The 24505-nt window shown below is 35.2% G+C and overlaps 1 protein-coding gene across 2 annotated transcripts in view; it reads right to left on the bottom strand.

The window, feature by feature from the left end:
- CLTC (clathrin heavy chain) overlaps positions 1–24505 on the bottom strand; it is a 64102-nt gene that overhangs the window by 2488 nt on the left and 37109 nt on the right. Inside the window, exons 10-32 of one of the 2 annotated variants that reach the window (XM_054689008.1) lie at positions 24200–24322; positions 22419–22556; positions 22005–22169; positions 21690–21870; positions 20208–20371; positions 15113–15238; positions 14410–14552; positions 13146–13380; positions 10865–10987; positions 10100–10245; positions 9411–9594; positions 9037–9229; positions 8444–8601; positions 8065–8229; positions 7833–7940; positions 7580–7747; positions 7300–7449; positions 7080–7211; positions 6862–6972; positions 5840–6010; positions 5256–5477; positions 4033–4053; positions 315–390 (exon numbers count right to left, since the gene is read on the bottom strand). In XM_054689008.1, coding sequence (XP_054544983.1) covers positions 315–390; positions 4033–4053; positions 5256–5477; positions 5840–6010; positions 6862–6972; positions 7080–7211; positions 7300–7449; positions 7580–7747; positions 7833–7940; positions 8065–8229; positions 8444–8601; positions 9037–9229; positions 9411–9594; positions 10100–10245; positions 10865–10987; positions 13146–13380; positions 14410–14552; positions 15113–15238; positions 20208–20371; positions 21690–21870; positions 22005–22169; positions 22419–22556; positions 24200–24322 — 3403 coding nt within the window. The remainder of the gene's footprint in view (positions 1–314; positions 391–4032; positions 4054–5255; positions 5478–5839; positions 6011–6861; positions 6973–7079; positions 7212–7299; positions 7450–7579; positions 7748–7832; positions 7941–8064; positions 8230–8443; positions 8602–9036; positions 9230–9410; positions 9595–10099; positions 10246–10864; positions 10988–13145; positions 13381–14409; positions 14553–15112; positions 15239–20207; positions 20372–21689; positions 21871–22004; positions 22170–22418; positions 22557–24199; positions 24323–24505) is intronic. The other variant, XM_037491876.2, reaches the window with a different exon arrangement.

Raw genomic sequence — 24505 nt, forward strand, 5'->3', positions numbered from 1 at the left:
AATTCACCAATACTTTCTCAGTAACTTGTAAGTAATCAATCAGTGACCAGGCAATAGGAAAACTTAGGTTATCTTCTTAAGTGATGTTTTTAAGATTATCTTTGTATTTAAGTTTATCTTACTGAATGTCAATTCCTACTTTAAGACTATTTCCTGTGTGTGGGGGGGGGAGGGTTGATGGTAGAATTATTCCTCAATTCAGCAAGCATTTTGTACTTGAGAAGTACATATTACATTTCAATTTTGTAATAGAATCCCTAAAGAATGAAATGTTTCATCTACTATGTATCTGTGAGGTTAAAGAGAGAGATTACCATAAACAATAGGTTGTGTCTCTGTAGCTTGTTCTTCTTCTTTTCTCAGTGATTCTGAAGCATCTAATTTATCCACCTGGAGAAAAACAGGTAATGTTAATTAGCACCCCAAAAGTATTATAAACCTAGATTTATGGCAGAAAGTGGAAAAGCCTTAGTATGTTAAATTTTGTCAAATTAAACACACTAGAAAGAACATTCTCAGGCCCCCTCAAATTCAATGGCAATGATCATACTTCAGTCAAGGTGGTTTTTAGCACTGTCATTATAAACCCTCAGGAAGGAGGGATTTATAAATGCCATAAAAGCTCACGCCAGGCTAAAACTGGGCATGCTAGGATGCAGCCAGCCTGAGGGAAGGAGATCACAAGAAGGAACCACTTTTTCAAATGACGTTTAAACCCCATCAAAGATAATAACAATGAACTCATGACCCGGCAAGACTTCCCTCCCAAAAGGAAATGGTATTCAAAAAAGTGAAATGAAGTCTAATGACCGGAAAAGTTCTTGTGCAGTCTAAGCCATCTTTTGCCAATTGCGCATAGCTTTTACAGATATTGGTAACAGATGTGGACTTAAGTTTAAGGCTGAAGTGGCTCCATATTTGGTATTTTAAAAATAAAGACAGGCTGCATGTTTTAATGTTCTACTTTTTATAAAATGACTAGGAATGACTGATTTTTTCCCCAACTCACTGAGGAAGAAATTTTTGCTTTTAATTAAGCTAAATAAGTAAATGGCTATTATATACTAGTTACTCTAAATAAAGTAGATAGCATCAGACAGAAATAATACTGCACAGGAGTCCAAATGTATTAGTAAAAGAAAGGAGCTGGAATACATAGTTCTGTCCACTAATTAGTTGTGTGACTTGGGTAAACCATTGCACTGACCCTCAAATTTCCTTGTCTATATAATGAGATGACTGAAAAAGATAATCTGCAATGTTTCTTCTAGGACTAACATGATTTGATTCTGTAATTCTGTGAAAAAACAGGAGAAGTAACATTAGGATACTGGGACAGGCAATCTCCATGGTGTAGCTTCCATTTGCCTTTTAAACTATAGTTGATCTTTCAACCAAAACCTTACAATTAATCTATCATTATACTTGAAGTAAAACTAAACTTCAACACTCAATGTTTTCTATTAGTGGTTTCAAAGTCAAGTGTTGTGCGTGAGATGGGGGGCAGAGTGCAGGAAGGTAATTTTTATGAATGTTATGTTTACTGCATGTTCTTCAAAAAGGCAACTAGTTGAGAAAAAAATTAGAAAAAAAGACGTGCACTTCAGGGGAAAAGCTATGAAAAGTGGGCCCTAAAAAGGTTAAAACAGTTCCTAGGTTCTACTTGAAATTAATTTTTAAAATGTGTGTTTAAGTCTTTACATACACCATTAAGGTTAGGCAATATTTTTAACACATATATTGTTTCATATTAAATATCATGAATATGGATCAATCCATACTAATTTGTCAGGGAACAAAATTTGAGAAAAGCTGAGGTAGACTCTAGACACCTTCAGATAAAAGTGTTTGCACCACTTTAGGAATATGGGTTAGTTTGCTTTTGCACACTATTTTCCTATTTCATAGCCTAAGTACTCATGTGTTACAAATTACCCCAATATTAAAAGATTACTATGGCATATAAGACCATGAAAAACACTCATGGTTTGGCACCCAAATTTAAAAATTATTATAGCTATAGAATTTAAAGCAGTCTATAGCATCAAGGTTCAGATAGGGTTTTTCCTAGCCTAACCAATATCCAAAAATGAGTTAAGAAGGTTATACAATTAAAAAAAAAATTACATGGATGAGTGTACATTAATAACATCTCAGAAGAAAAATGAAACAACAAAAAACCACAACTGCATAATACATTTCCAGACTTTCAAGAAAAATAATCTACAGTGAACGTGTTTTAAAGTTAATGTCTGAGTTTTAATGTCTGAATCAGATATTAATACAGAAGTGCTTAAAATATAGCAATATCACAATGCCCAGGCATAGACACAGGTTAGACACAGGGAAAAAACAAAAACTCTGAAGGAGAGGCATTGAGTAAAAATCTTTTGATTTTTTTGTATAATGGGACAGCCTCTGGCATAGCAACATCCAATTTTTGTGTCCACTGGACCCAATTTAGGTTGCTCCCCCCACCCCCCCCAAAAAAAAAAAAAAAAAAGGCAGAAGGATTTTATGAACACAAGCTTTTGTTAAGAGCTGTAACAAAAGTTTCTGATCCTTGGATTTAAAAAGAAAAATTACAGGTAAACATGTCACTGAGTTCAGTTTCATCTATGCTATTGAAAATTCACTAAAATGTAAAAGGCTTTTCCACAAAGACTGCAATATGCTGCAGAGGAAAAGTTAACATGCAGTCAGTTATTTTGGTGTATGTGTGCATGAAAAAAAGGCAAAAGTACTGAAGCAAGAAGTGAGGTCTGAAGATGACTGTTGGTATACAGGCTCTCAAGAAACACACACAGCCCACAGCAATGCTTTAAGAGTTTCAAAAGTAGTATGATGTAATTGCAATGACTGTTGTACATGCTTGATTTAAAAACAATGCATAACACTGCAGTTCAATTACCTGTTTTTCACACACACGCTTTCTAACTGCCTTGCTTACTAGCTGCTGAAGGGCCTCACACACAATGCATTTTACTCAGGTTTGCCCTAAGTTCCAATGGTGACTCCAGTTTGGTTCAACAATTCCAAGGCATTTGTCCCCCACCCAAATTCTTTTAAATTTGTTTCAGCTCTCCTTTACCATCCCACCCTTTTCTAACCACAATTGTATGACAGACAAAAGTATATAATACCAGACATAAGTTTCTAAGTTTGTTTCATTTCTACTGGGATGGAGAAAATCCAATGAAGGAAGCAGCAACCAAATAGTGCCTAAATTTGACCTTGGACAAGCCAACAGATGAATAAAGAGGGCAAATTTTAGGTAGCTTCAGAGGTGTGCCTTATTACAGAAAGAAGTTAATATTACTTTGTTACATACAGAAATAATCCATGTTGCTTAGCAACAGTTATAGCAAGCTACTCTTTATGATTAAAAAAGTTTTGATTTCTCTTGAAAATGGACTAGCACCATAAGAACTGGACACCTGGAGAAACATGAGGAAAGTCTCTTCGGAAGCAGCTAGTATCTCTTGTATCTACTTTCAGCAAAAAATTAGTAAGAATCAAGAGATCAGAAACTGGATCACAGTCCTTCAATACCAAAAAAACCCCAAAAAAGCCTTTTAGGGCATATATATATATATACATATATAAATTCAACAACTGTCAGGCAAGCTCACAAATTAAAACCAGAGGCTGTTTTAATTTATTTAGAGTATTAAGAAAATCCTATTATGGTCCAGATACCCTGACAGGGAAGAGAAATTTCCTGAAACTTTGGAATTAATATGGAAACTCACCATGCTCAGTTTTTAATAATATATTTAAGAGAGACTGTGAACCAACTACTGATTTGCCTCCTGCCCTTCCTAAAGCCTATTAGCCGATTAGTAGCAAACATCTACTAATGTCCTACAGCTCTATTATAGTTATGTTTCAAGGGACTTGCAGAGGCTTTAGTGAAAATTTATTGGGGGGAAAAAGCAGCAGCAGCAGTGTAGAAAAGGAAGGAAAAAAAATCATGCAAATTCCTTAGACTTAGTCCTCCAGACTTAAAGATGGAAAAGAATCAACCTTCACCTTTTCCTTTATTGCATCAACCTGCAAAGGAATTCAGAAGGTGCAGCTTAGAAAAAAATCAAATTCCATAATGAGCATAAAAAGGTAGAATCAGCAACAAAGGTTTAGGGGAGAAACATCTAACCACTGAAAAAGGTATAAGAAAAGTGAAAATAAAGGGCATACTGAAAGCAAAATTTAGAATATTTTTCTTAAACTTCAGAGCTTATTGCAGAAGAATTTATGCTAGAATCAGTGTGAAAGAAAGCAGGTAGTAAATATCGCTAGTAAAATTTACAGCACTTTGGTTAACAGCAGCTTAGAGCCAGGTCTCACAAATTGGCATTATGCATAAGAAAAGAAGCTATTCTCATCTATGGCTAAGATCAGACAACTTTTTTTTTCCTCTTGTACTGGACTTTAAGCATTTTATACAAAGGAAATACTAATTCTTAAAAAATTATAACTGAGTACAATGGTACCTAATTAGACAGTAATCTAAAGAAATATTTGATATATAGGGGGTTGGGCTGTTAGTAATTCTGTTTTCCCCCATTATGTAGGAATGCTCGAGATCAGAGGTGAAAACTATGATTTTAATAAGCATGTATTACTTTGACAATGGATCCTTTAAGAACCATTTTTAAATGTTCTATAGCAAGAAAGCTAGTAACTATTGAGAATAGGGTGAGTAAAAAATTTTCTAACATCAAAAAGGATACTGAAATGTGAGTTTTATAAGATGATTATACCCCCAGCTTGTTTAATGTGCTTTTAGAAAATGTGTCGTTAATTGTTAACTTCTTGTATTTTTTTAAATTAGGGGTTAATGTCAAAATATTGTGAAGATTAACAGTGTATTAAGAATATACACATAGCTCCCCCAGGGGAAACAGGGATATATATTAAAGAACTAATCAGAAAAAAGGGTATCTAGTTACACTTATTTAAGGAAGAAATCTTTAAAACAAAGTTTTTTTATCAATTTTTTTAAAAACATACAATATAAAATATTATTCACCTTTAGAAATAGATTGAGGATAAACATTCTGACAACTAATGTTTGAGTTCCCTTTCCATAGAATATCATTTGTCAAATATTCAAAATTTTCTGGAGAACAGGAATTTTTATGATCAGCAAAATTATTTCTAATAGACAAGAAACATTTGAAAAAAATAAATCTTCAAGTGGAATTTTACATATCAAGAAAACTAGTTTTGAATATACTCAGAAGTGCCATTACCTTTGTCAAGTATTCCTTCATGACCTGGATGAAATAGGGCATGGCAAAATCCATGATATTGTGCCTCCATGCAGTTTCCAGGACAACATCTGGCCTTAAAAGATCATAACAAGTAAAGAGACAAGCTCCAAAGCACTCTCTTTTTTCTTCCTGCAAAAACCACTGTAGGAGTTCTTCAGCCAACTCAGTATCTTTTGATTCAGAGGCATACTGCATTGCATCCTATTCAAAACAAAGAATAAAGGGCAAACCTTATAAAATCAAACATAACCAAGAATTGCTAAAACAAATAATAGGCGTGAGGGGGAACACACCTCCCATTTGTATGTTAATTAAAATTTTCAAAGAAAAAGGCAGGGTAAAGGATTATTTTTAAACAGAGGACTTTGACATAGATATAACACAGTCCCTAGATTCAAGAAACTGATGTAATTATCATCTCCAAATGGGGGTTTAAAGGGAATTCTAATATTCACAAAACTAATACTTTATAGAGCATAATCACTTCCAATAAACCATTTTAGGGTTAACACAGATTATTAAGCACATGGTTTAAACGTGCCACCCCCACCAATTTTACCCACCTTGTACAGGCTATCTTTCTTGCACAGCTCTACACTCTGTTTCCAGCGATTGTTGCCTTTGAAGAGATAAGCAGCAATTCTTCTGAACTCAATAAGTTCATGTTTTTCCAAACGCTGGGCAAGCGATATATTGTCAAAGTTGTCATAAGCATCTATTGATGTTCGCAGAGCCTTAAAAAAAAATCCAAATGCCAAAGCAATGTTTCAGTTTAGTTTAAATTTATGTTCTACCTTCTTGATTAATATACTTAATATACTTAATATCCAAGTATCAATATACTTAATATCCAAGTCATTACTGTATATGACTTGGTCAATATACTATGCATGCATGCATACTTCATCAGTGAGTCATTATTGTAACATGATGACCTGGATATTAAGATCATGCTATCAATGCTATCAATAAAATACTCAAAAGTACTGTAAAATTTCTAAATGTGCGATACTTTCCAAGGTTAGTCTTCAAGGACTAATTTCAACGGTTGTAAGATTGTGGGATATGTAATTTGGAAAGTAAGATTTTATGCTCTAGGAAAACTTCTGATACCACTAAACGTGATATTCATTTATAAAAATCAGCATGAAATCGGACCCAAAAAGAAAATTATGTTGACAGTAAGGGAAAGAAAAACAAAGCAGTTTGACCTTAACTCTTATTTCTGTTTTCACATAATCCTTTCACAAGGAAACTGTATTAAAAGACAGATACTACTATAGTAGGCAAGAAAATAGTGAATACAGTTAATACTAAAATTTTGTGTTATTTTTTTCCTACAGAATTCTCTTAAGATCTTAGCAAAATTCTGTGAACTTGGCATTTAATTAGGAGAAATTAAATTCATTAATCCTGAAAAACTCACTAATTTAGATACAAGGAATATTAAATACCAAGAATAATGGGCTTTTTTTTTAACTGCAAAAAAAAAAAAAAAACCACAAACAAACGAAAAAAAAAACCACACACCAACATTAGAACATAATCACAACCTGAGTTTTGAGAATATGTGCAACAAGAGTACCTGATAATCTTCTTCTGTAATAAAGAGGTTGTTCAGCGATTCATTCACAGATTTGTTGTTGTGGTTCTGAACTGAACGCAAATATGGTTTCACCAGTGGTAGCTGTTCAACCTATAACATAAAGAGTTTGTTATAATGGTAGCACATTGTTGAAGTTCCAGGGACAAATATCCAAGTATGTTTTAACTCCTTGATAAGAAATTTTGGTTAAAAATTACCTTGCTGAAATAATTGACTGCACGAGTATGATCCAACCGTGGAGACAGCACCATTAGCAAATCATTTAACAACAGAGGCTTGAATTCTAAGTAGAACTGTATTGCTTTATAGTACAGTTCCACATTGGCAACCTAAAATGGGGAAAAAAGATATTTTAGTTATTTTCTAATGAGCATTCTCCTTCTGAAGGAGTTTTTACCTTCTGAAGATGGTACACACCTTGGTAATGATATCTTTGAACTGCCCCTCTTTCCATGCATCAGTTGGATGATTCATCATGGTAATTATGGCATTATCGTACTCTTCATATTTGTCATACAAAAAGACCAATTCTGCCCAAAGATGAGCTTGTTCTGCAGCTCTTAGCACCTGTATAAGGAAGATTTAATTGCTTTAGATATGGGTCTCCAATTCTACCCAAAGGCCTTAAAAAAGAAAGATATTTTAAGTATTAGTTTTAGCCATAGCATTACCTCACAAATGTTAAAAGGTTAGTTACCTTAGGAATATTCACTCTGGACCAGAACAGTTCCAGGTGCTCTCTCATTTTCTGTGGCTTAAATTTAGAATATAGAATAGCTAATTCGGTAAACATTCCCATATGAGCTCGTTCAAGTCCCAATGCTGCTTCCAACATGGTTATTAGTTCTTCAAAATATCCACGGTCCTAAACAGGATAAATGTACAATTAGAGAGATAAGAATATCTGTGGCAAAAGATCTCAATTAAAATAAAAGACTCATTTTCATTACCTGATAGTAGTTGATAAGCTCCTCCAATTCATCTGCATGTACTACAATATGAAGCCCACACATCTGAGCAAGACGGAACTCTTTCCCATCTACACAGGCAAAGCAGACCTACAATAAAACATTTCAATTATGTGAGCTCAAATGTAAACATGGCTGGTTAATTCAATGCTTCAATTCAAAGACTTTCTAAATAGTATCTTAATTCTTCACTCAAAACTGTGGTGTAAATTACCTCTTTCCATGTTCGAGTACTGTTAGCTTTCCTAGCTCCATCAACAGCTGCCTGATATTCACCCAGATGAACCAGGGTAGAGGCCAAGCGTCCAAAATTAGAAACATTATTGTACAACAACTTAGCAGCGTCATACATTTTTTCATCATAACAACGGTCACCAACCTGAAAAGAAAAGGCAATATATTTTCAGTATGGTATTAGTCTAAGCTCAGTCCTCTTTGCAAAGCCGTAACTCAATTTAATATTGGGAAACAATATTTTTACTGTAAGATTTTCCTTGGTTATCTTCAGCTGTTAAGTGCTGAACCTTTTACAAAGCTAATAACGTTACTCAAGATTTTTTAAAGTGTGGAATAATAGTTAACAGGAAACCCACTTGTTGGATATGAGCATTATTTGGTCCATTGATGAATTCTTCTAACTCTGCAAGGCGATTTGTTTTAGCCAGTGCGAATATCAACTCTGTCTCCACATAGGACTCTCGAGCCTTCTTACGAGCCATCTGCAAGTACTTTACCAATTCTTCCCAGTTTCCTAAGTATGAAGGAAAAACTAAATTCAAACACTAACATCCTAACATTCATCAATTTTCACCCTAGTTAATCAGAATTGCTAATTTTCCTTTTCAAGCTATCATTGTACAAAATAAACACTGAAATGAATCTAAAACAGCAAAACTACTGATTCCATATACTCAATGATCAAATGAATAATTGAATTTCCCCATTCCCTAAAGATAAAAAACTAGAGTGCTATCGGAATATTATGAAATATGAAAACAAAATTAATCTTCCTTATATTTAAATGTTCACAAAAACCACTCTATCTGAACTAAGATGGAGGGCTTAATGTTTTCACAAGTACTAATGGCAGCAACTATTACATAATTCAGAACAGCTAACTTAATGCTTAATTAACCAAATCTTAGGCAGATTTTCAGAGGACACAAACATTTAAAAGATGTCATACCACTAGTATTGGCAGCCTGAACAACTTCCATGTAGGATGAAGGATCATCAGCTTTGATGTAAGAATCAATGGCTTCTTTCACCATTCCTTTCTGCAACTGGGCTTTCGCAAGCTGACTCCAGACTGCTGGTTCATTGCAGCGTTCAGCAAATTCATATGCCCGATCCAAATTTCCAATATGTTCAATCAAGACCTAAGCAACCAATTTTTGAATCAAGGTTACAGTACAATGACTCTCATCACATTTACATTAAAGTTAGGACTTCACGGCTATTCTATTGCCATATAATCAATTATGCCCACCTGCACAAGACAATTCATGCATACAGGGAATCAAGAGAAGGCATTACAAATTATATAATCTGAAGAATTACCTGCACTGCTGAAGTATTGACATCAAATTTCCGGAAGATAGCAAATGCTTCTTCAAATAGCTCATTGCTGATGGCGATATTGGCAATATCTGGAGCATCATAATTATCCAGACGGTTAATATATTCCATAACACGTGTACGGTCAGCCTTAATTGCAGTGAGGATGAGAAGGTTTTGAAGATTCCTTGGGAAAAAAAGGGGGGATAAATGAGAATTTTGAAAGCTCAATGTAAAAAAATAACAACAGTACAAAGCACAACAAAGCAAAAACAGACAATTATGTATCAGACACATACTGCAAGGGAGGAGGAAGGAGAGGGATCAGAGGAAGGGAAAGAGGAGCACAGGGGACTGAGGTGATAGTGCATGGGTGCACTGGTGAAGGAAACTCTATGGGACTACACCTGAGGGGGTGGGGGGAAGCAAATATTGTTTAAAAATGAACAATGATGATGTAAAAAAATAAAAAAAATTAATTACAAACTATTAAGATAGAAAATAAAAAAAGAGTAAATGTTGCAGTTACAAAATGTTCTTTCCATAGTAGGTAGTGTGAGAAGAGGAGGCTAATAGAAGAATAAGAATTCAGACAATATTCTCTAATCTTTGTCTTTGTTCCTTTGGAAAAAGGACAGGCCATAACTAAAGACTGAATAGAAATAGTCAACAGAGCCCCTCTCATATCATACCTGTGTTCACTGAATACAGAGTTATCAAGGACAATTTTCTCCAGCAGTTCAATGAGTTCGTTAGGAAGGTCTGCAGTCATAAAAGCCTTGACAGTTACTGACACTTCTTCAGGGTCCTGAGTCTCAGACAACGCTGTCTGTACAACCTACAGTAGATATGTAGGAAGTAAGTTCTGAGACTTAAGGTGGTCTTGAAGATATTATCTATTAAGAGTAAGTTGGCATCTCAATAAAAAAACTTGAAATAGGCAGACTTATTCCCTAGGCCATCAGGGAGGCCCCTTAAGAATCATTTATAACAATTCCACATTCAGGGTTTTAAAATAAGTCCTTCTGAAAAATGAGTCAATAAAATACATACTTTTTATGTTATAGTACATATCATATTTGCAGTACTATGCTTTGTAGGGAAATTTAACATTTACCCACTTGTCTTTTTGTATTTTCTCTAATCCTTATTCTCTGCCAACTTACCATTACTTTGAATGCTGTCAAACAGCTTAGTCCCTTCTCAGGTACTAATAACAATCCTTACCCATTAACTGCTTAATTTGCTGTTTCCCTTTTAACAATGATGAACCGAGAGGTCTTTATATAATTAAATAATCTCTTTAGCTACATTTCTTTAGGAGGATATAATTTAAACATTCATTTATTTAGTATTTTTTTATCAGCCTTCTCAAAGTTAAATAATTCATTTGCGTATACAGCAAGGGAAAAGTTTTAGTTAAAAAGACAAGCCTTAAACACATTTGCCAATCTTACCTGATCAATTAAGGGTCTCCTGTAAGGATTGCTTTCCAGCAGCACACTACCCCACAATTCTGGATCCTTACGGCGTACCAGATAGCGGGAAAGACTTTTGAAGAGGGAATTCTCATTACAAACCTAAATAAGACATTGAAGATTAACTTCAAGACAAAAAGTAAAGGTATTTTATAGACTGACATTACTTTTAAAGGTTATTTCCTATCATTTATATCTCCTTTTTTTTTATAGGGGAAAAAAATCTATACTTTTACATAGGATCTCAATTAGGTTACAACCAGGTTTTTCTTATTAAAATTCAACTAAAAACAGTTATTAATTTCTGGAGGTTATTATAAAATGCTTATTTTGGACTTTGTATTCTATTTTAGTGCATGTATATTCATGCACTAGTATTATGTATTAATTATAGAGGCTTTATAATGTGCTTCAATATCTGGCATGGGTTATGCCAGATATTAGTGTTTTACTAGTTATTCTTGTCTGCTGATTATTCCATGTGAATATGTCAGTATATGGTCATATACATATGTGAATGTGTAATGTGTATTATACACATATATAATATACACACATACATTACACTATACATATACATACACATATGCATATATTTCCAATTCTAACCAATGAAAAATTCTAGAAGCAAATATACTTAGAGAACATTCATGGGTTTCTAATGGTATTCCCCACTGTAAAGGATCATATTTTCTAGGGAAATGACTGATATCAGTGTTGGGGGAGGTGCAAAATGAGCCTGGCACAATTTATGCCAGAAAATAAGGAAGTGCTCAAAAGAACAATGAGACTATGACACTAAGACTTACGAGGCTGGCTGAAGGGGTTTCTATCAGTCAAAACTAGTCAATTTTAGCATCAAAACAAGTGACTGTAGTAGAATCATGAGTGCTGAGTGATAAACATGGAGAAAGTTTTAAAGCTGGAAAATCATTTTGCAACTAACACATTAAGATTGTTATAATATTAATTCTAAATTGGGGAAGAGAAGGAAACAAGAAAATATCCACATAGTCTTACATGTTTTCTCAATCTACTTAATATCTACAAGAGGAAATACAATAAACAGCTTTGCAAAAAGTGACTCCACGAAGAGCATCAGGTACTTCTGCATGAAATAGCATGAAAAACAAGTATCACCTAAGCAGTATTTTGGATGAAAATGTACAATTAAATCTAATCAGCGGGAACCATCAGAGAAACTCAAAACCAAGAAAGTTCTACTATTAAAAAGACTTGGCATTTTTTAAATACACAGAACAGGACAATCTATAGAGAAAGAGGCAGTTTTAGAGATATTAGGGACTGCAAAGAAAAGGGGAATATGGAGCAATGCTTAAAGAGTACCAGGTTTCCTTATGTGGAAATGAAAACCTGGAACTAGACATACATGATAATTACACAACACTGCAAATAAACTGACTGCCACTGAATTGTTCACTTTCAAATTGTTAATTCTGTTTTGTGAATTTCATCTCAATAAAAAAAGTTACAAATAGGTAAAAAGAGACTAGTTTTACAACAATGTCAGTGTCTTTTATAAAAGAAAAAAGCTGAAGAATTGTTTCAGAGTAAAGGAGACTAAAGCACTACAACTACACGCAACTATGTGCCACACGGGCCAGATACGGATCTAAACCGGTGGGGAAAAACTGCTATAAAGAACACCACTGAGGGCCTCCCCTGGTGGCGCAGCGGTTGAGCACTGGGCTGCGAGGCTGCCCGCAGCCTCTGCAGCGCTGGTTCGATTCCGGGCCACCAGCATGGGTCCCACCCAAAAAAATAAAAAAAAGAAAGAAAGAAAAAGAACATCACTGAATCAACTGACAAAACTGGAATAAAGTAGGTTTTAAAAAGTATTCTATCAATATTAAACTGACTGATGATGTTATCTATACCATGCTCATAAAAAAGAAAATATCCTTATTTTTAGGAAATACACATTGAATAGGTAGAAGATCATGATATATGCAACTTATGGTCAGAAAATTATGTGAGTGTATACATACAAACACATGTGTTTAAAGTGTGTAGGTTTGTGTATATATTATGAGAACACAAATGATAAGACTAGTACGGTTTAATTTTTAATAGTAAATATAGACAACTATTTCAGCTACTTTAGGGACAAAGTTTTTAAAAAGTATGTGTCTTCTAAAAATATTTATTACCTAAAGCCACTCTGAAACTCAAAATTCAATAATCTAACATTATTTAACAATTTTTAAAGAATTTGTTACATTTATTGATCAGTACTCACATTAATAAGTTCCAGATCACACTGACCACGTTCATAAGCAACACATGCCAGATGTGGATCTCTCTTCTCACAATACTTTCCAACAACACGACTGTCATAATAAGGATTTTCACGAAGAAATCTCTCTGGGTTGTTATTACTATCTATGTAGATTTTGGCTAGTGCATTATGAGTAGCAGGCTCCTCACAACCCTCATGAATTCTGGCCTCTAGCCAAGGCAGAAGCAGTTTCAATCTATTAAAAAAAACAAACAGGCAACACATAATGTATTATAAATAACAGCTTTTTTTTTTTTTTAAAGATTTATTTATTTATTTATACAAGCACTGGGTACAGTCAGAAGCGCGGGAGGGTGAGAGGATTCACCAGAGCCAGAGCGGGGAGCAGAACAGGCAGACCAAGGAAGTACACTGCTGAGGGGAGCAGCGGGCGGCAGGAGAGGTCTGCGCGCCATGTGGGACCCTCGACCGGTGGCTAGGGATTGAACTGGCGCTGCGGAGGCTGTGGGCAGCTTCGCAGCCCAGCGTTCAACCGCTGCGCCACCAGGCGAGGCCCTAAATAACAGCTTTTGACATCTAACTACATAAGGACCTTATGGTCTAAAGAGTGCTTTCCCATACATTGACTTTAATTCACATGAACCCTATAGAAAACTGGGAAATAAGACTCAGATGGTTAAATGATTTGTTTAAAATTACACAACACAAGGCATATAAGACTATCTTATCTCCACTCTCCTAAAACCTATTTCCTGCATTACCTAGATAGACTACAAAAGAGGAGACTAGATTCATGTATTTATAGATCCTTTTTTTGAAAACAGATTTATTTATTTATACAAGAACCGGGGTACAGGCCAGACGCATGGGAGGGTGAGAGGATTCACCAGGGACAGAGTGGGGAACAGAACAGGAATATCTATTGAAATGCACTTCTGAGGGGAACAGTGGGAAAGACAGGAGAGGTCTGCTGTGCCATGTGGATTAGCTTCCTGACCAGCCGGGGATCGAATTCCCTCTGTAGCATGCAGAAGCTGCGGACAGCTTCACAACCCAGCGCTCAACCACTGCGCCACTGGGGAGGCCCTAGAAAGTAGATTTCTAACAATACTCTAACTAGGTTATCATTTCTAAATTAGATCTCTGCAGGAAATGTTACTGAGTAGCTTTTAGGCAATTGATGGGTTATATTTTAATCCTAATTCATTACCATGCTAAATGAAACTCATTTATCTGAGTTGTGAAGGTTAAAATGGTACTACACCTGTTTCTTTTTTCAACCTCTGCAACAAGTTCATCTGTAGAGAATTGACCTCTCACAACAAGAATCAAGTTTTTAATGACATCTTCAGAGCAATCAACATCAAGTAATCCTCCAATAACTACAGGAAGTCGACTTGGATTCACCTATGGTAATTAAAAAAAAAAAGAATGCCACTATGTTAGCAATAAGCAAAATAGTATAAACTCAGTTTTAAAACTCAGTGAAAAACTGAAAGTTTAAATTTGTAACTAGAGGAATTTAGCAGGAAGCCTGGCTTGGTTAATTGATTACCTCAGTACTGCTTCAAAGAGTCTCAGGAAGCTAAAGTCAGAGAATGACTATGGAAGACTGTCTAATAAACAGGCCTCCATTATGGTAAAACTTTCTATTTCTGAAGGTAGTAGAAGGTTAAGTTTCTAATTATCTACAATGAAATATTTTTGAATGGTTTTTAGTATCTGTGGCCTCCACAAAGGTACTGCAGGGACTATTAATTAAACAGGGATTAGAATACCCAACTTTTTTTAATTATAGCAGTTCTGTTTTACACAAAATTTTAATCAGAGAAAGGAGTCTGCTAGGAAAAAAAGTTGAAGGTCACTGTAGCAGACTACTCTTATTGGGCAGTTTCAAATGAAGACATTCTGAGAATAAGTAGTAAAATACACAATAAAGATACATAAGTTATTTAAGTGTTACTTACCTTCTGTACATATATCTCAATATACTTTTGAAGATTATTTCTATATAAATACAGCACCAAATCATGGACAAAGTCGAATCGATCACACACAATGATAAGTGGTAACTGATCTGTCAGCTTTGCTTCCTGAAAAAATAACAAAAAGAAGCCTTAACTTTCTCCTTATGTAAAGTATCAGATCTATATTGAATATCAGAATCTGTTCTACAATGGTGGGAGAGGCTCACATAAACTTGGCAATTCACTTAAAGAAATGGCCCAATACCTGGAGACTATCCATCCCAGTTTCAATTAATTTATCTAGGCAATATTTATATTCACAACAAAATACCACATCCTTCCCACACATACCCTTTACCATAAAAGGTTACACATTCAGTAATTTGTGAGCCACCAGTGACACTCAGAATATAAAATCACCACACAGGGACTTTCACTAATAGTAATATTTCAATTGCTATGGAATTGATTTATGAACTACAGTCACATTGACAAAGAAAAATATTAAAACCAAAAAAAGCACTTAAAGAACAGTATCTTGAAATTGCCCACCGCTTTTACCAATATAAATACCAAGCTCATATCCTACTTATGTAGATTGATATAGATGTTACAAGACAGGTAGCAAAGACCTGTGCTGGGCATTACCTGATACATGTCCTGTTACATTCCACAGACATAAGGTACAGCACAAAAAACAACAGTTTCCATCAGGAATTCATTTATACACAGTGAAACATTCTTCAATAAGTGATTTCTCTATGATAATTTACTAAGGTAGGAGAAGTAAGCAGGACAGGATCTTCCCCAATAACAGCTACTAAACAAGGTTAGAATAAAATGATTCCTAAATCTAGCACATATCAGTCACCCAACTGTAAATAATTTGAAGGAGTAGTCTCTGAAATGTTCAGAGACCACCAAACTAAATGTAGAAGTCAAGAGAATTCCTGAATTAAAAAAAAATGACTATAAATCTGAAGTGCAATTCCAGCTGCAGATTTTCAGACCAACAAAAAAGTCTAAAACTGTATTTTTAGCACCTATACAAAGGATTTCAATAGACCAAGTTTTTCCTATTAAATGAACATCAAAAAGTTAGTGGAACAACACACCACTCACCTTCTTTATCCTGTTACATATACATATAAAATATTATAGTCTTCATTTTACTACTTAGGGAGAAAACAAATTTTCAAGTGATCTAAGATTATTTAGGTATCCTCACGCATAGATGTTTAAGATTTGTACTGGCAAAGAAAATTATACTGTATTCCAAAAGACAATATGAGACTGAAAGGGTAGACAAAAACTAGGATACTTTGTTTTAATTTACACGATTATAAATGGAAGTCATGCTATTAATATTTTTAATAATTTCCTGAAAAGTTATCTTCTAGTTATTTTAGTTAGATTTTGTGATCAAAACAGCAATTAAATAAACACATTCAGAGGTTTTCCTAAAAATGAAATTATTTAATTAATATTTTCTGATGGTGTACATACACTGTTCTTACACAGTAAAGATATAGGAGATAGCAATGTAAGCATTTCCTCAAGGAATTTACATTCTAGTCGGAAGAGACAAGTCTCATACCATTAAGTGTTATAAAAAAAATTAGACTATATATACACACACATATATTTATATAGGGGAGGTAGGAATGAAACAGAAAGGTTTCATTGATAGGGTAATTTGAGATTCCATATGATCCAGCAATTCCACTCCTAGGTATTTACCCAAAGGACACAGAAACATCAATTCCAAAGAACACCTGCACCCCTATGTTTATAGCAGCACTGTTTACAATAGCTAAGCTTTGGAAACAACCCAAATGCCCAAAAATAGATGACTGGATCAAGAAGATGTGGTACATATATACCATGGAATATTACTCAGCATTCAAAAAAGATAAACACATGCAATTTGCAGCAACATGGATGGCGCTGGAAGGGATCATGCTCAGTGAAATAAGCCAAAAAGAAAAAGAAAAATACCGGATGGTCTCACTCATAGCAGGAATCTAGAAAACTTAAATAAGGGACCAGGAAAATGAATAACTATAAGAAAGTGAAAATCAAAATCAACAAAAAACTATGAACCAGAGACACTTTTAGGGGGGTGGGAGGGGAGGGATTGGGGTCAGAATGGGGGGGCTGCAATTGTATGGGGAATATAACAATAAAATTTATTAAAAAAAAAAAAAATCTGAAGGAAAGTTAAAAGAGTAAGTCATGAAGGTCTGAGAGAAAAGTGAAAGAGAGCACAAGCAAAGGTCCTGAAGCAGGAGAGAGTTGGGGGAGCTCCAGGAAGAGCAAAACAGGTGAGTATGGTTGCTGGAAAGCCAGGACAGGAAAAATGATTAAAAATAAGATCAAAGGCATTAAGAAAAGCCTGGGTCTCAGGAACATTTTCATGCTTTCCAGAGAGGGCATTAAGTCAAATCATTTGAATGAGACTACTGATCCTGTTTATAGGCTAATTTAAAGGAAAAACTATATTCTACCAACCTCTGTATTCTTAGTGTTTCATATGTAATTGGTACCTGAATGTTCAAGATCAGATTTAGAGAAGTATTTTTCTTATTATTGCACAGCTTACATATAATTCACTGCTGTGAATTATGCAGCTCGTACCTCCAAAATGTAGTAATAATGATATGAGATACAGCATTTAGGCTATACACTACAAATGAATAAGGAGAGTTTAATATATTCATTCTTGGTACTGGGATGAGAAGCTGAACATAGTAGCTGTATATTAGTACTGAGTTTCCAGCTCAGGTTATTTAAAGACACATTAGATATACCTCTAACTCAGGCTGGAATTAAAGTTTCTTCATGGAGTCACAAACTCAAAAAGAAACTTGCTTGATAGAAATCAGATGTAGACTGACTCTACCTTACTTCCAGGGCCAACTAAGAGCTTAATAACTATGGTTATCACTGGAATACTAACTGTATGCAAGGTACTTGATAAATACTGTTTGTAGTTGAAGAAATCAAGGCTGAAGCATATCAGTTAAATTGCCTAAGGTAACAGCTAAGCATATATTCAATGAACAAACAGTAGATAATAATTGAAAGAAATGGAATTTGAACCAGGTTTGAAGACATCTACTTCCCTACTCTATCAGGCTTGTACTTAATTCACATCTAATTAGGGCTCATGGGCTGAGCAACCCTACGGCTGCTAAATACTGTAATTAGATTTTTTTTTAAGTTCAAGAAAATCCTAATTAAATGAAAACAGTTTAGAGTATTGCTTTACAAATATATGACAACTAACAAATGCTAAAGAAATTACAATTGAAGCATAAAAGCTGAGAACTTAATGAAAACATAAGAAATCAGTATTAAGAATCTTGGTACTATTTTTTAAAAAGGGGGAAGCAGTACTGATACTTAAAAGAAGGAACTGAACTAGTATTATGGGTCCACTAGTCAAGCATAGAGCATGAAATCTTTCTCATCTGCTAGGGTTTTGAGAAACAAGTTAAGTCTCGGGTTCAAACTAGCTAGGCAAATGAGACTATTCCTCATACCCAAGATATCATAAAATTACATGCTTTGGGTAGTAGTTTATCTTTTAATCTAATATATAGGACAATATATAATATATCTTTTAATCTAATATATTAATCTAATATATAGTCAGTAACTGACTACCTCATCACACAAAGCCCCTTAAGAATTTAGCTGTTGGGGCCTCCCCGGTGGCGCAGCGGTTGAGCGCTGGGTTGCGAAGCTGCCCGTGACCTCTGCGGCGCCGGTTCGATCCCCGGCTGCTCCCCGGCCACCGGAGGAGGGTCCCACATGGCGCGCAGACCTCTCCTGCCGCCCGCTGCTCCCCTCAGCAGTGTACTTCGGTCCTTCTGCCTGCTCTGCACCCCGCTCTGGCTCTGGTGAATTCTCTCACCCTCCTGCGCTTCTGACTGTACCCAGTGCATGTATAAACAAACAAACAAACAAGTAAAATAAATAAATAAAGCATGCCTCTATAAAAAAAAAAAAAAAAAAAAAAAAGAATTTAGCTGTTTAGTCTAAAGCCCCAGTCCTAAATTCTTCAAAAGAACAACCTGCTAATACAACAACTGTATAAAAGTAGGAAAATGTTTTCTACTGAATTATACAATGATTATTTTGGCTTCAGTTTCAATCTAAAATTTCTCTAGAAGAGAAAAAATACTTAAGAACTTTATATGCTGTCTCTCTGGGATCATTTCACATATATATGCAAAATATCAAAATATGTTTTGGGGATAATCTACATGTTCTATAGTTTTGATTTTTGTAGACAACTCTCAATTTTTTTTAACTGAATTAACACTGCAATAAAACATTATGTAAAGTTCAGGTTTGTATCATTAAACATTAACATGTATCTATACAATGTTAAAATTCATTCTTTGCCAGAAAACTACCCATTCTAAAATTTTATTTTCCTCACAAATTAGTAGGTATGAGAAAACTAAAATTAAACACGAAACAAAAAAACCTGTCCTTAGGTATGTTATAAAGTGCTAGGAATCATTAGACCATTACTTCATTCGAATACAGAGATCTTACTTCTCTACAGACTTGTGCATTACAAAGTGGAGCTTTTGTTATCTGATTTGATCTTCAATTTACGTATATTACAGGATTTAAATTTAGTTTCTAATGAGGCTAGTTTGATGACAGAGATGAAAAACTATTTGCATACAACAGAGGCTGTTCAAAATAACAGTGGGATAAGGTGATCTTAATATTCACAGGGAATCTAAATGATATTCTAAAATGACTTTGAGAGTCTACAACCACTTTTCAAAACTTTTTCTTCCAAAGTTAAAATGAAAGAGAGTAATTTCCCTTCAAATAGTGCTATTTTTTTCTTTTAAACAGATGGCCATTCTTAAGTATTACTTACCAATTTCCTTCCCTATTTCAAAGGAAACCACAGAGTATTTTCTTTAGAAGAAATAATTCAGAACACGATTTTTGAATGCTAAGAATTTCACATTTAGGGAAAAAACATTTTAAAATTATGACCAAAACTTTGTAGAGAATCTGATCTTTAAGCCAACCAGAAAATACATAACTCAAGACCAATTACCTTGAGAAAATTCTTGACACGCTCAGGATCATAGCAGTTGCTTTCTCTACAGATTCTTTCTACTTCTTTGATCTGTCCAGTCTTGCAAGCTGCCTGAATATATTTAAAGTGCACGTCTGGGTCCTGACTAAAGTTGACAATGGATCCCAGAAAATAAAAGAGACCTTAAAAGAAACAAATAATTGAAATTAATCATAGGTGTCACCATAGGTGCCAAAACTGAAAAATAATTAAAAAAAAAAACTGTTATACTCCCCAATAAAAATTGGTAGCTCATAAAGCTACCAATTAATGAATCCAATAAATAAAGAAATGGATTTTCACTTTAATCTATAAAACGGAAAATATCACCCAATGTTTTCTAACAATTGAGAAATAGGAGGCAACTATTTACTATCAAAGCTAAACATAATACCATATTCCAAATGGAACATTTTAAATGAAGTCCCTTAACAACAGGTGTTTTTCCATATACAGTTAATAGGAAACATACTAAAACAGTTTGAAAAGAATTTAATGTAGTGATGTCCCACAGAACTTTCTGCAATGATGAGCATCTTCTGTATCTGCACTGTCTAACAGTGTCTACGTACAGTGGCTACTAAAACCTGAAATGTGGCTAGTGTGACAGAACTGAAATTTAATTTAAATCAATTTTAATTACTTTGTATCTACACACTTACTACATGTGGCTAGTGGCTACTATACTGAAGAGCTAGTAAAAATTTAGTACATGGTGGATATGGAGAAACTCAGAAAATTAAGAAAACCAGTAGAAATCTTTTATTCCTTCTACCCAAGGCAAAATTACAAAAACAGGGCAGAAAAGGTAACTGAGGACCAATTTAGCTAAAGAAATGAAGAATCATTCAATAGTGATTTACATGAATACAGTAGTGATGTGCAAGTGAAGGTAATTTTCTTCCCAGGAGATATTTGGCAATTTCTGGAAACATTTTTGTTGATCACAACTGGTGGAACTGATGCTAGTAGCAATCACTAGGTATAGTCAGGAATGCTGCTAACTAACCTGCACGAACCTTGATATTCTAGCACATCTAACCCTAACAAATTATCCAGCCCAAAATGTCTGTAGTGTTGAGGTTAAGAAAACCTGCTCTATAAAACAAGTTCCAAAATGTCCTTGGCTAGAAACATTTGCCATTTTAAGAGTCACAATACAAGCATGAAATCTTATTATAGCCAATCATCAGTTATTTACTTGCATCTTACACAATTATGACAGAACTGCTACATATAGTTGTTAAAATTCTGCCTCTCACTTATAAAACATTAATCATGTACATCACAGATCCCTAGGATCTGACATAAAAGATGCTTGACAACATTTACTGATTTATAAAACTTAATTTGTCCCATAAAACTGAGCTCATAGACAGTATTTCCAATAGGCTGTAACCATAACAAAACTCCTCTTGACTACCTTAACTAGTTAAAAACAACTCAAAAGCTCCTTATTACCTTCAAAACTCTTGAAAGATTCAAAAAGTTCAATCAGAGACTGAGTTGACAGTTGTTCATGATACTTAGAAGCCACTTGAACACAGATCTGCAGATTCTGACGAATGTTGGCAGAAAGCATAGCCCGGAGGCATTCCAGGGAGTCTTCTACTGATAAGGACCCAAAGTAATTCACTAACCACTACAGGACAAAATAAGTAAATAAGTAAATAATGTTGACCTTAATAGAGATATGAAATTACTATCTTTCAGTATCACATTTTCAATAAACTAATTTATTATAGCACCACCTTATTAGGTAAGAGACTGAAATACCTCGGGGTTAAGAAGATGAGTGTGAACAACCGCACGCTTTATATCATACAAGTCAGTAAAGTGTTCTAATGCACGCTGCAGGAGGCCAGCCTTTTCGCACAGCTGAGCAATATGAGCCCGGTCATAATGCGTGAACATCTGGTTCCCTAAAATAGCATCTGCAACCTATAAAATCACAAATAACAAAATCAAAATAGGATGAGTTGATTTACCACGTCATTTATATCCATAACTCTATATCCAGGTTACATATTAAGATTCAATAGTGAGTTGACAAAGGAGAGACCACACAAAGGGATGTTAGCTAAATTTTCATAAACAGACATCTTCATAAGTACAAATAACTTAAGCTAGGAAGCTCGGAGTAACTATAAAGACAGTATTGGAAAATGCCCAAAAAGCATAAACACAAACCTGAGGTGCATGGATAAGGTTCATTTCAAGCAATCGTGTCTGTAAAGGACCTTCAGAAGGGCGATTATTCTTCAGGGCATCAAGCAAGAATGCAGTACATTGCTGGATTAGATTGTATTCCATAAAGACATCCACAAGCTACCAAAAAAAAAAAAAAAAAGAGAAAGATTTAAAAGAAATAAATTGTTTTTCTTTTCTTTTTATTGAGGTAACATTAATTTACAACACAGTATAGGTTTCAGGAATAAATTATTTTAAGATGGGCCTCTCCAGTGGCACACTGGGTTGAGTGCAGTGCTGTGAAGCTGTCCACAGCCTCTGCAGAGAGGGTTCGATTCCCGGCCGGCCAGGGAGATTCCCATATGGCGTGGCAGACCTCTCCTGCCACGCTGCTCCTCTCGTGCCCGCTGCTCCCCTCAGCAGTGCTTTCCGTCTGTCTGCCTGTTCTGCTCCCCACTCTGTCTCTGGTGAACCCTCTCACCCTCCTGTGCCTCTGGCCTGTACCCCAGCTCTTATATAAAAATAAATAAATCTTAAAAAAAATTTATTTTAAGATATCTAAAAACTGCTTTATACTGTTGACAATGTGTAAATAGAATTAAACATTATCCTTCTTTTCATATAAAAAATTGCCAGAACAAATTCAAAATTAAAAGAATATTATTTAGAAAAGTTAATGTCATTAACTTATAAATAAATTAGTCTACTGGAGTAATCTTTAGCTCTGGGGAAAAATAAATACAGAATATTTCAAAATATCAAAAAGTAGAATAAAACCAAACTCAGTTTTAAAGGTTTAATTTTGATGAAGTGGTTAAAATACATAACAGTATGAATGATTGTGACTCCTACTTCCTATATATAGCTTTTCCCTCTCCCTTCACTTAACAGTAGCAACTAGTTTGTTTTTTATCATTTCCATATATATTTTAATAAATATGTAACTAGGGCCTCCCCAATGGTGCAGCGGGTTGAGCGCAGCGGGTTGAGTACAGCACTATGAAGCTGTTCGCAGCCTCTGCAGCACAGGTTCGATTGCCGGCCGGACGGGAAGATTCCCACATGGCGCCAGACCTCAACTGTCGCGCCCACTGCTCCCCTCAGCAGTGCTTTCCATCTGTCTGCCTGTTCTGCTCCCTGCTCTGCCTCTGGTGAAATCCTGTCACCCTCCCACACCTCTAGCCTGTGCCCCAGTTCTTGTATAAATAAAAATAAATCTTAAAAAAATAAAATAAATATGTATCTAAGATGGCATAAAAGTGCATATAGATGGGGCCTCCCCGGTGGCGCAGCGGTTGAGCACTGGGTTGCGGAGCTGCTCGCGGCCTCTGCGGCGCCAGTTCGATCCCCGGCTGCTCCCAGGCCACCGGAGGAGGATCCCACATGGTGCGCAGACCTCTCCTGCCGCCCGCTGCTCCCCTCAGCAGTGTACTTTGGTCCTTCTGCCTGCTCTGCTCCCCGCTCTGGCTCTGGTGAATTCTCTCGCCCTCCCGCGCTTCTGACTGTACCCAGTGCATGCACAAACAAAAACGAACAAACGAATAAATAAATAAATAAAACATGCCTCTATTAAAAAAAAAAAAAAGTGCATATAGATGGTATGTTAGATGGTATGTCCATTTTGCATCTTTTTTTAAAGACACTTGAGGATAATCCATGCAGCCAGACATAGCTTCTACAAATCGAAAGGTTAACTCTTTCTTCTCCAAAGATGTTTAAATTCAGGTCCTACCATACTCCACCTATATTAACTTCTACAGAATACATTTTACGGCCTTTACCTGTGTGGTATCAGCAAGGGGCTCTTCATCCTGAACTAACATTTGAGCAAACTGTTGTCCCTGATCTGGACTGATACGCATGACATTTCTCAGCAGAAAGATCCAGTCTGGAGTATATCCAACCTACAAATAGACAAAAACTTAAACATTGATGCAAAGTTTTCACTTTTATCACTTAAAGACTTTTCTATAATACAGCCTTGCTAATATAGGTTTAGTGGTAAAGTTACAAATTGAATTTTAACTTAAGTAGTTCAATTTGACCTTAGTTTATATTAGCCAAATGAATACTGGTAATGACATATT

Source organism: Talpa occidentalis, unplaced genomic scaffold (genome assembly GCF_014898055.3).
Source record: "Talpa occidentalis isolate TD23 unplaced genomic scaffold, MPIMG_talOcc4v2.1 talOcc4.7, whole genome shotgun sequence".
NCBI classification, from domain to species: Eukaryota; Metazoa; Chordata; class Mammalia; order Eulipotyphla; family Talpidae; genus Talpa; species Talpa occidentalis.